The sequence below is a fragment of the Podarcis muralis genome, chromosome 2 (genome assembly GCF_964188315.1).
Source record: "Podarcis muralis chromosome 2, rPodMur119.hap1.1, whole genome shotgun sequence".
NCBI classification, from domain to species: domain Eukaryota; kingdom Metazoa; phylum Chordata; class Lepidosauria; order Squamata; family Lacertidae; genus Podarcis; species Podarcis muralis.
The window spans coordinates 115,922,952-115,935,040 of NC_135656.1; the positions used below are offsets into that span (position 1 = coordinate 115,922,952).

At 43.5% G+C, this 12,089-nt stretch overlaps 1 protein-coding gene across 3 annotated transcripts in view; it reads right to left on the minus strand.

Moving 5' to 3' along the window:
• Positions 1-302: 302 nt before the first annotated feature.
• LOC114592143 (uncharacterized) overlaps positions 303-12,089 on the minus strand; it is a 48,824-nt gene continuing 37,037 nt past the window's right edge. For all 3 annotated transcript variants that reach the window (XM_077920950.1, XM_077920946.1, XM_077920948.1), the window contains 3 exons: positions 7,542-7,958; positions 5,386-6,006; positions 303-2,419 (listed from right to left, as the gene is read on the minus strand). In XM_077920950.1, the coding sequence (XP_077777076.1) occupies positions 1,698-2,419; positions 5,386-6,006; positions 7,542-7,958 (1,760 nt within the window). In that variant the 3' untranslated portion in view covers positions 303-1,697. The remainder of the gene's footprint in view (positions 2,420-5,385; positions 6,007-7,541; positions 7,959-12,089) is intronic.

Sequence of the window (12,089 nt, forward strand, 5' to 3'; positions counted from 1 at the left end):
ATTTTGCAATCAAGCACAGAATTCCTTGAGCCTAGGAAACGCTTCTGATTTCTGCTTGAGATTGAACACATGAATATATCTGGAAAATGAATCAATGATAACCATAAAGTACCTGGCTTTAACTCTCTTGCAGTTTTTGTGCATTAGTTTCCCCTCCCCCATTTTTATGACTCCACTTTGATGAATGCGTGTGTTAACCTAACACTTTTAAAATTCATCATAGCATTGCAGCCCTAAGCCTTTATAAAGGTAAGCTCCCAAAATATTCCAACATTGACAGTGGGGGGAAGATTCTGTAAGGCTTCAAAATTGAAAAATTCTTTATTGATTGTGAGAATTCATGTCCACAAACTCCTCTGTAGCTGCCACAAATTTATACAAACAACATGACGCCACAGCTCTAAAATTTTTTACAACTTTTACTTTGCATTCTAGAATAGGTATTACTTTTCTCAGGTAAGTTATACTTCTAAGGTTGTTACTTTCTTATCTCCAGTGCACTTTTGCTTTCCAACAGCACCAAGACAAACAAAATTATACAAAACTTCCCCTTCCCAATCACTTATTTCCCAACCACCACTCAATATTCATAAGACACCCTTATTCAGGACTGTCAGCAAGGCAAGTGAAAAGGAACCTCAAGAAACCTCTGGATAACAGATGCTAGCAGGGAAATTGCCCTGCTTAAGGGCTTTCTGAAAACAGTGGGTTGGTGCAGGAAACAGAATGCTAAGCTAAAAGGACGCTTATGTTTTCATGTCTAAAGTCTACTGAATTATAGTATCCAAACTAGCCAGGGCTCTTGCCTAATTTTTAAAAATAATTAATTAAAAGATAATGATAAAAAGTCATGAGGCAAGATTCGGAAACTCTGAAAGCGGTAGGAAGAGATGGAGGTATATTACATTACAAGGGCAGAAGTCTGAGTTCAGGTTGCAAACTGGTCAAAACATACACAGCCTGGCTTGATCTTGGGCCGTTAAGCCACCACCATGTGCCAAAAAACAACAACAACCCAGCAGCATGGAAGAGGTCAGATCTGTAACCTGAGAATATCGACAGACATTGAAGGCAGAGGAGCAGGGTCCAGTAAAAAAAGTTAGTGGCCCTCCTTTGAATGCTCAATCACCACCACGCCTGTTCCGCAAAGGGGTGGGGTTGCTGTATAAAGTTGTTGACACCTTCCGTTTCCTGTGCCACTGCCTTTTCAGACTTTGAAAGAGTAACAACTGCAAAACAGACTTCAATGCTTGCAATGGTGTGACCAAGACTTCCTCAGAGATAAGCCCAGTGCAGTACAACGTGAACCATGCACAGGGCTGCACCCTAAGTACACACTTACCAACGGAGGAGACCAGCTCCCAGCGGAACTTGCTTCCGAGTTAAGCCTTCTTAAGACAGGATAGTTCACAAGTGGGGGACCTGTGGCCCTCCAGGTGTCACTGAACTCCATTTCCCATCAGTCCATGCAGCTGAAATAGTCAATGGCAAGGGGTTTGGGAAGTCCCTCAACATCTGGAAGGCCACTGCCCCAAACTTGCTGCAACAGTCAGTGGGACAACTCAGGGCAAGTCTATATAACTGTCTGAACTGGGCTGGAGATGGGTCCTAAGTCTTTCCTTTGCGGCTGTGCCGCTATTTCCCATATCCTCTCCTCAGCTAACAATTCAGCATCATCCTTGATAACCAATCCTGCCCTATGAGGCTTCCTCAAAGCGCTTGCTGCACTCAAAGCCGTGAGTCTTCTCGTGGGCTTCCAAGGAATCTTTCCGCATGAAATCCTGCCCGCACACGGAGCAGAGGTACGGTTTTGCCTCTGTGTGCGTGGCCTGGTGGCAGAGCAGCTTGGCCTCCCCACAATCCTCGCTTTCATGGGGCCCATCCCCTGTGTTGCTACTCTGTTGGTCAGCTACGGCGGCAGGCTCACCCTCAGAGGATTTCTCGCTTGCAGAACTTTCGGGAGGTGGTGGCTTCTCTTCCACCGGGGCAGTCTGGCTGGTGGCTTCTCTTCCACCGGGGCAGTCTGGCTGCTCTGGCGGGCAGGGATTTGTCTCCGCGCCTTTGGAATATGCAAACCTTTCCAGCCTTGCACGGACTTTCGCTTTAATCTCTGCTAGCTCAAGTTCCGCAGCCTCAGCCTCAGCGTCCTTGGCCGAGTCACTCTTTGCATCCTCAGTGGAATCACCCTCGGCAGTGGAAGCACCCTCAGTGGAATCACCCTCGGCAGTGGAAGCACCCTCAGCGGAAGCACCCTCAGCAGTGGAAGCACCCTCGGCGGAGGCAACAGGCTTTTCTGCTTTTTCTCCCCTTTCCTGTTTACAAAGGCCCCATCGTCCCCGGAGCTCAGCCAGCTTGGCATCGTCCATGTGGCTCAGTACCGGCACTTTCAGAGGTTTCAGTTCCACTGTCACCATGTTGCCTGCAGGGACAGAGGGAGAAACAATCCAGGCATGAGACCAGCCCATTTCAAGGGAAGAAGGGGAGTGGTGGCAGAGGAGGAGGAGGAGGAGGAGGAGGAGGAGGAAAGAGCTCTCCCAGGCATCAATGCTTGTTAATTATAGCCCTGTTGCACTGAGCTTCAGCAAATGGGGATGTATAAGGAAGAGCATGGCCTTGATGACAGCGGTCCCTCCATCCTTTTGATATAAGAATTAAGAGACACCAGGTGTACATTTTCATTATTTTAATAATGTTTCAGTGCTGCAGTTTAATTGCATTTAATCTTTTAGAATGTATTAGGCGTGATTTTCGTGTGTTCTGCCTTTGTGGCACTCTCCCTCCTACGCTGCATTCCATCTCTCCTTATCTATTTTATTTTATTTATTGAATTTTATGCCACCCTATACCCAGAGGTCTCAGGGCGGTTCACAGAACAAAATCAAAATATAAAACCACAAAATATATAACGAAAATAAAAACAACAACCGCCTGCCCCAACCTGAAAGTGGTACAAACGTCAAGATGTTTTACCACCAGAGTGTAAATCAACTATCCTCAAAGCGATTGGAGACCGAGGAAGAGGATTTTATGATGCTCTTCCCTCACTGTAGGTTGCCATGGTAACGTTGGACATTTGAGACCTAAAATGGTCAAATGGTCTGGGCACATCAGAGCCGCTCCAAGGCGACTGCAGGGGTGAAGATACCACTATGGAGTCATGAGTATTATTACAGCCTTTGCCATGAGCAAATGTAAAAGGTGGGATAATAATGAAGTGCAGAGGAAAGAAAGGAGGGAATAATTTGGGCAATGGACCTAGGGCAAAAATATTCAATTATTTGTGACTTGATAAAGGAAAATTTTCTCACGATGTTTTTATTCGTGGTATATATCACCAACCAAAATATCCAAAATGTATAAAAGAAAATCTAAAATGTGCTGGAGGTGTAATCAATCAGAGTGGACACTACTTCATATGTGGTGGAATTGTAATAAAATTTAAAGAGCTTCTGGGACACAGCATATGAGTTGAAAAAAATATTTAAACAAACTTTTGTAAAAAAAGAAGCAGCATTTCTACTGGGCATAGTAGATTCAGACATCGCAAATGAAAATAAGATAATGTTCCTTTACACAACATCCGCAGCAAGAATACTAATTGCAAAAAACTGGAAAAGTGAAACAGTGCCAACAAAAAAAGTGGCAAGAAATATTATTTGATTACACTGAGTTGGCAAAAATGACGGGTGCAATTAGGGGACAGTCTAAACAAAAATTTCAAAAAGGGTGGGGAAAGTACAGAGATGATTTAAAAAACACAGGGCCCTCAAATTAAAATCTGAACTTGCTTCAAATAATTTTTGCAAAACAAAATATAGTCATCCCTCTTGTTGCGTTTGCTTCACATTGCGGCTTTTCGGGTTGTGAACGTGGCAAACCCGGAAGTGTATACTTCCAGGTTTCGTTCTGCACGCATGCGCAGAAGCGCTCCACACATGCGAAAAAGTGCCACTCTAGTTGCGTACTTTTTGGGGTGCAAATGGCACCTCGGAACGGATCGTGTCCGCAACTAGAGCTACCACTGTACCATTTACAAACAGAACATATGGAGAAGGGTAGAAAAGACAAAATGAGAAAGAAACAGTTTATCAAGTTTTTTAAAAGACCCAAGGTGAGGAGGAAGGGAGTCTATTAGAATAGAATAAGAACTAAAGATTGGATAGCAAGTCTGTGTGCAGAAAGTTGTGGATTTATGGATATATATCATTTATTTTGTGTTTTCTTTTGTAGTTTGTTTTCTAAATCTCGTGTTTGTATGTGCCGTAATAGTAACTTTAAAAGCATTTACAAAAAAATAAGTGAGGGAATAATTCAATGTAGCACTGAGGCAGTTGTTCTGTGAGTGCAAACATTATTGGAACCTTTTGCCCTCTCATCCCCTGGAATGCTGTCGTTGAATTTTCCACTTGAATTTTCCAAATAGAATTTTCAATTTTGGGAGCAAAGGCCCTGTTGCGCTAGCAGAAGTACTTTTGCGATCTTAACTTAGCAGGGCATGTTACTTGAATCCCATTACAATGATACCTTCATTCCTGAACGGCTTGGCTCCCGAACACCGCAAACCCAAAATTAAGTGTTCCTGTTTGCGAATGTTTTTCGGAAGCCGAACATCCAACACGGCTTCCACTTGACTGCAGGAAGCTCCTGCAGCCAATCAGAAGCCACACCTTGGTTTTTGAACAGTTTCAGGAGTTGAATGGACTCCTGGAATGGATTAAGTTCGAGAACCAAGGTACCACTGGAGGCTTTTACAGACGTTGCCATATTTGCAAAAACTAACATGCCACACAGCAACACTGGTTCTCTGGGCACCTTGCAATAGAACTATTGACAAAGGGACTACTTGTACGCTGGTCCTCCTTAGAAAAGCATCATTTTACAATTCCCATCAAATTTCCATTTTACTATGAAACAACATATAGGCACCATATGTGGCAGAACTTGCACATTTGGTTATATCTTCAGGGATGGCAGAGAGCATACAAAGAGAACCAGAACATTCATTCTAAGGTTTGTTGAATTTTGTCAGGCTACCATTAACCAAACTAGCCACATGAATCGTGCATTGTACACAATGTTAGTCCTACTCAGAGAAGACCAACTGAAGTCAACAGACATTAATATGTTGGGGTTCGTTAATTTTAATCAGTTTAATCTGATAAGAACTTAGATGGTAATATCCCCATACTCTGGTTTTGAGACTAAAGAGTAAAGATGATATGGTTGGGCACGGGATGGGATGGGAACAGATTTTATGAGATTCCTTTTTCTCATGGTACTTTCTTCTGTTAAGCCCACTAAAACATAAACAGAGATAATTAGCAGTTTGTGTTTTTTAAATTAATTTTTAAAAACCCTTCCTGATTCAAATCATACGGCGCTCACCTGTAGCAACTTGCTGGTGTACAGAGAGAGAGCTCTTTCTGGCATTGGAGAGATCTTCCTCGTGGGACTTTTTGTGCCGGGAAAGATTCGATTTGTAAGTGAAGTTTAGCCCGCACTTGTCACAGGGAAAAGGTCCGTCACCCACATGGCTTTTCATATGGATAAGGTGGGTTGACAATTTGTAGGTTTCATGCCCACATTTGCCGCACGTGTGCTTCTTCTCCTTCTGAAGGCTCCGTGCTCTGTTGACGGGCTTCTTTCTGCCGCCAGAACGACTGTCAGGCTGGTGGACTGTCTTGTAGTGTTTGCTGCAGACAGAAGGGTCAGAGAAAGCTCTCCAGCATTCAGGGCACTTGTAGGGCTTCTCGCCTCCGTGGCTTTTCTGGTGTCTCATCAGGTCGGAGATATAGTAGGATTTGTGCCCACATTCAGGACACTGGATGTTCTTTTCCATCCATAGATACCTGCTCCTCTTGGCAGCCCTGGTTTCTCGGTCGTGAGTCGATTCTTGCTGACCTTGAGCCTGAGATCCGCCACCCGAAGGTTTTCTGGGGAGTTCCTGCACTTTCACTCCTTTTTTCTGAGCTTTTTTCGCCAGGATGTTAATTAACTCCTCCTCATCTGTCAGGATACAGAGATAATTGAGATATAGGGCTGTTGCCCCAAGGGTCGGGGGGAGGCTATATAACCCCTGGCTCCCTTATTTTGAAAGCCAAGAGCTACAAACATGCTACACTCTCCCTGGTTTTTGTGAAGGACAGTCCCATGGACAAGCAAAGTAACTGGAGCATCTTTCGGCAAACGGCTGCTTTTGTTTTCCACCTGCTCTTGCCTTGCACTTCTGTAGCCAGGCAGGCCTCTGGGGTGAGGCATGAAAACAAACCAGGAATGAGCTAGGGTTGTGGCCTTGGGGTGCAACATTAAGACCACTGTCAGTGTAAGCAGAGTTTAGAACTCCAGCTTCGAAAACATGGTTTCATACTCTGGTTGTTTGGCTGAACATCCGATGCGGCTTCCAATATTGCTATCGTTGTGCCTGCGCAACCGGAAGCCATGCCTTGGTTTCTGAACGTTTTGGAAGTCGAACAGACTTCCGGAACACATTCTGTTCAAAAACCAAGGTTTGACTGTATGGGTCCTTTTCTCCCTGCCCCATGGAAGTAAACTAGAGAGCTTAATCCCATTTAGGTTCTGGAGTGTATGCAGACACCAATCAATCAATCAAAAGTTTTCAACGTAATAGCACTTTTGATTGCACCTAAAATATTAATCTGCTTTTAAAAATCCATTTGTAAAGAAGGGTGTAAATCAGTGTTTCCCAAAGTGGGCAATACCACACCCTGGGGGACTCTGGAATCATCCAGGGTGGGGGAAGGGAGTAGGCTTGGGTACAGTTGGGGCTGTTGGATAAAAACAAGGTGGCAGTGGAAACATAAAGAAGGCCCAGAAAATGGATCGCGGCTTGGCTGCTTATTTGTCCAATGGCAGGTGGGCTGCAGTGCCAACTCTGCCCGTGGGGCGGATTGGACTGATCTGACAGCCTTCGCTCCAGTCCACCCCATGGTTTTTTTTTAATCACGGGGCCTAGTTCACCTCCCCGTCCAGTTTTCAAAAACTGTTCATACCTATTTCATCTGTTGTATAATGATGCTTACTGATGTAACGTGTGTGTGTGTGTGTGCCTATTATTATTTTCCTGAAAAGGGGGCAGTAGGCCAAATAAGTTTGGGAACCTCTGGTGTATAGGAAAGTACTCAAGTACATGATCCTGGTACAGGCCTCACGACACCCTACAAGGGGAGGTGATCAATATTCCCATGTTGCTGATGGGAAGCAGAGAAAAGACAAGGACACACACAAACTGTGTCTTGCCTAAAAGGGCTGCTTAACGAGTTCGTGGCAGAGGCAAGATACTTAGCAAACCAGTATGAGGCAAAAAAAAATGAGCTTACTTAGAATAGTAAAGTATTCTGCTCCTTGGGGCAGGGGCTTGTTCTCTTATTTATCTGATTTGGTTTATTTCATAAAATTTATACACAGACCGGTTGCCAAAAAAGAAAGAAGTATAACCTCAAAGCTGTATTCCCAGCAACTGTTAGGAAAAGAATCTGCCCAATCCTCTAATATCTAATGATTCACCGTAGAAGAGCACTCACCGCCAAGTGTTACGTCACATTCCGCCACAGGAATCTGGGGAACCAAAGGGGTATTGGAAACAGAGGTGTCAGGAACAGGCTTCTTTGCTGAGCAGGAAATATATAACATGTGTTTCCTAAGGCTCGTTTTCCATGCAAAGTTTTTTCCACACCGAGGGCACATGTAGGGCTTTTCTCCAGTATGTTTCCTCATATGGGAAACAAGGTCTGTTAAACTCCTAGCCTTGTACCCACATTGTGGGCAAGTGTGTTGCTTTTTCTGAAAGTTAGCTGAACTTGCCATGGCAGCTAACGCGGACAAACTGCCCTCTCCTGGGTGTTCACTCAAAGCAGGTTCGTGACTCAATGTAAGACCTTCTGGGGATATCTCAAACTCTTCTTCCTCCGTTTTAATTGTGGGCAGAGGGTCCTCAACACCTGCAGGGAAGGCAAATAAATACAAGACAGGGCATATCGGTCTGATTAAGGCGTTAGAGAAATGTGCCCCTACAAGGATGGGTTACAACAACCCATCAGAGACGACATGGTATAGGTGTATATAAAGGCAAGTATGCTGTAGAAATATAAAAGTCCCCCCTCCGACCCAATTGTAGTTTGAATTATAAAACGTTGATAGGTCATACTTGCATCCCTTGCACATAAAATATCATACAATTATATCCTTTCTTCTACAGTGGTACCTCGGTTTTCCAACGTATCTGTTGACGAACATTTTGGTTTTCATACGGGCCTCAGAAGTTAAACATGCTTCCGTATCGAGTTTTCCATATTGAGTTTTCAGTTTTTGAATGTTTCAGAACTCAAATGGTTTTACATTCAAAAACAGAGGTACTACTGTATTTCAAAAAGATTCCATTTAATAGAATATGCATCGGTTTAAAGAAGAGCTGTCAAAACGTTTCATGTTGATGACATACTTTTTAGACATACATATACATCATTTTGCGACACACTAATTCAGTTTTACTAGCAAACTGGAGGCTAAACTAACCCCTTTCCAGCCTTGGGAGGAGCTCAGGGAGCATTTGTGCAACACACCTACACACTGCAGCCAACATTGTGACAGTTTGGAAAGCTCTGCTTTAAATGGTGTTTTCCACACAGCAGTTCCATTTCTCCAAAGTGAGTATCTTCTGTGTGATCAGAAGAAACAGCTTCTCCAGCAAGATTTCTCTATTTACAAACTACAATGCGTTTCCTGCCCCTCTCAACCCTGCCTGTGAGAGAAGCATCTATTTAAATGTGTGAACAAGCATCTTTGCAGTTCGTTTAGCACTTCAAAAGGCTACCTGGGGAGCAGGCAGAAAGGGAATGCCCTCAGCTCTCCTGCACAACCAGAGATCAAGGTCACACGGCTTCTGGTTCCAGTGCCTTAATGGAGACAGCTCCCAGGACAGCAGGAGATTGTCGACAAAGGAAAAACCAAGGATGATCGAGGGTAATTATCCTTGCAAGTTCCCCTCAGGGACGGGGAGTTTCAGTCCCAGGTGTCTTGGTATCTGGCTCTCACTTCAACATGGAATGCAAGAGGCAGAGACACTGAGCACAAAAGTGCTTCATCTGCCGATAACCCTCCTACGTCGCCATTAAGAAGCAGAGGTTCTCCTGTTAATTAGAGTTTAATTGGGACTAATGTACAGGCACATGCTGGAAATGCTGAGATAATAAACTGCATAACGGAAGCAGCTACAAGGTTGCTAAGGTTTGAACTTGAAAGAAGACTTTATTCGGTGTAAAAGATGGTGTGGGGGAGCCTTCGGTTTCTTGAAATAAAGTTTTTTCCTTTTATATTTATGATTTGGCAACCTTCTCTAGAAAGATAAAGCAATTTTTAATGAGCAAGTGAAGAATAAGGAACTGGATTGCAGAGATGCAGATCTGGAATACAATATAAAATAGAACTGTGTGAACAAAAAAAAGGGGGTGACTGCTAATTATCACAGTGGAGTATGGAACAGAGAAGCCTTCTTATCTTCTGTGAAATAGAGGAATGAACAGAGCCTGGAAGCTTGCCAAATGCACTGGCAGGATAATAGACCACTTTTCTTATGTTGGGAGGAAAGATGGTGGAAAAGGATATTGATGGAGATCGAGTGACTTATGCAGCTATTGTTAAAGATGCATAACAAAGAAGCACAGGACTAAGCATGGGAGAAATCTAATTGGATTGCGTTGAATACCACTTTGCAAGAATGGTATTTGGAAGGCATGTGGAATTTGAGTTAATTGGACTATGCAATTTATCACAGCGTGAGTATGTAACCTGGAAGGCTAGTTTATTTTTGGTGTAAAGGGGGGATGAACGGAATCTGGAAGCTTGCCAAGTACACTGGCAAAATGCCAGATCACTCTCCTCCCGGGGCTGGAAAAAAACTGGCTAAAAACCAGCTACACAGAGTGAATTTTGTAGCCCAGTAATGTTAAAATGATAAAAACAGAGTACAGTGGTTACCTTGGTTCTTGAACTTAATCCATTCCAGAAGTCTGTTTGACTCCCAAAACCGTTTGAAAACCAAGGCGCAGGGAGCTTCCTGCACTCAAGTGGAAGCCGCATCAGATGTTCGGCTTCTAAAAAACATTCAAAAACTGGAACACCTACTCCTGGGTTTTCACCGTTCAGCAGCAGTTTTATTCAACAACTAAGCTGTTTGAGAACCAAGGTACCACTGTATGGGACTGACTGAGGGAGAAATTGTTGGAACAACATTGGGATATCAGCTCTGCTCAAGGCATGACAACTTCCAGCAAAAATCCGGGGGGCGGGCAAGAGACAGACAAGGAAAAGGACTTCCGGTTTGTCACGGATCACCATGGAGCACAGATCTAGCCCTCCGGGAAAGATCTGAGCTTTGCGAGGGGATATGAGGCCACACAAAGGCGCTGTGGACCTCAAAAAAACCCAAAAGGTTGGAAGACACAAGATTTGCCCACCTTGGAAGAATGGCAGATGCAATTGATAGACTACATGGAATTGGCAGAAATGACTGGCAGAATCCGAGACATGGGAGAAGAACAAACAGAAGAAGAATGGAAGAAACTTAAAGATTATCTGCAAAAACATTGTAAATTATTTGAATGTTAAAGTGATGCAGGATAGTGAGACAATGTGGCATTAGTGACAAAGCTGAAAGGAATGTGTAAAGATGTTTTATGAGTAACAAGTAAAGAAACACAGTTAAATTAATCAAATGATGGGGGATTAGAAGATAAGTCATCAGCAGTGGGAATGGTTAATTTAAAAGAAATTAAGAAATATTAAAATTAGTTAAAATAGAGGAAGAATTTGCTGAAACTAATTTGGAAATTTGAATACAGGAAAGGGAGATGTGAGGAAGTCAGGAAAGTAAGTTATATGAAATTAAGATTCGAACGTATATATTTTTGTTTGGTTTTTGTGTTTTTTATCGTTTATTGTTTGTTGATGTGTTATTTTGTCTTGTTTGTTATTATAAATCTGTTGAAACCTTAATAAAAATCTTTAAAAAAAACAACAACAAAAAACCCAAAAGGATTTATTTTGGATGCATGTGATCTGGCTGCACTCTGGGTGATCTCTCCCATCTCCCGGATTGCTCTGGAGTGGAGAAGAAAAGACGGGATTGAGGTGTGAGTGCTGGGATCCATCGCTATCTCCGCAAAGTGAAGCTTCTGACTCAGAGTGGATTGAGTGGCAGACTCTTCAGGACATAAAAAGCCGAAATTTAAACAGAAGATTTAAATTTGGAACAATTTGGACTGATTTGGAAACCATTCGGTGTGAGACGGGATGAAAAAAGGAAGCCCCTCCCGGCTGTGGTGAGACGCAATTTGCACGGTGCTTTTCTATAAGTCCTAAAGTTGCTTTCAAACCTTCCCTGCTAAGTTTAAGTTAATTCCACCCATCCCTGATATAATGAGGGGGCACAGTGGTTTTTTATATTAAGTTTCTTTTTTTACTTTTTGCATAGAAGTGGACTGCCTGATTGGCTGGGGAAGGAAAGCCCCTGCAAGCTTGGCGCGCATTGTTACAACGTACTGACATTTTGATAAAACTTGTTCTGGTTTTCGGCCGCTTTTTGGAAGCCGAATGTCCAACACGACTTCTGCTTGACTGCAGTCAATCGGAAGCCTCGCCTTGGTTTTCGAACGTTTTAGGAATTGAACAGACTTCAAGAACAGATTAAGTTGGAGAGCCAAGGTACCACTGTATATGGGACCTCTCCCCACACAACGGATATTTTGCTCGCAAGTATACAAAAGCAGAAAGTGCACATGCAACGATGCTTCCATGAAGGCTTGCAGTTCTGTCTGCTCTTGTGAAACTGACCTCACACCACACCACTTAAACACATTCCACTTATCTAGGCACGTATCATTAACAGAGGATTTAAACCAGAAAAAGGCACCAAAACAGCACGAAAAGAGGAGAACGCTGGAGAGTGGGGGGGGGGGGGACACAGCTTGCACAGCCGTTCCAAGTGTCTTGCCACCCCCACTCACACCCCCTCCTTCACTTTCTTCTTCCTGGCCAGCAGAGCTGTCGCTTTGGGGGTGCTTCGTGCCTCGGCT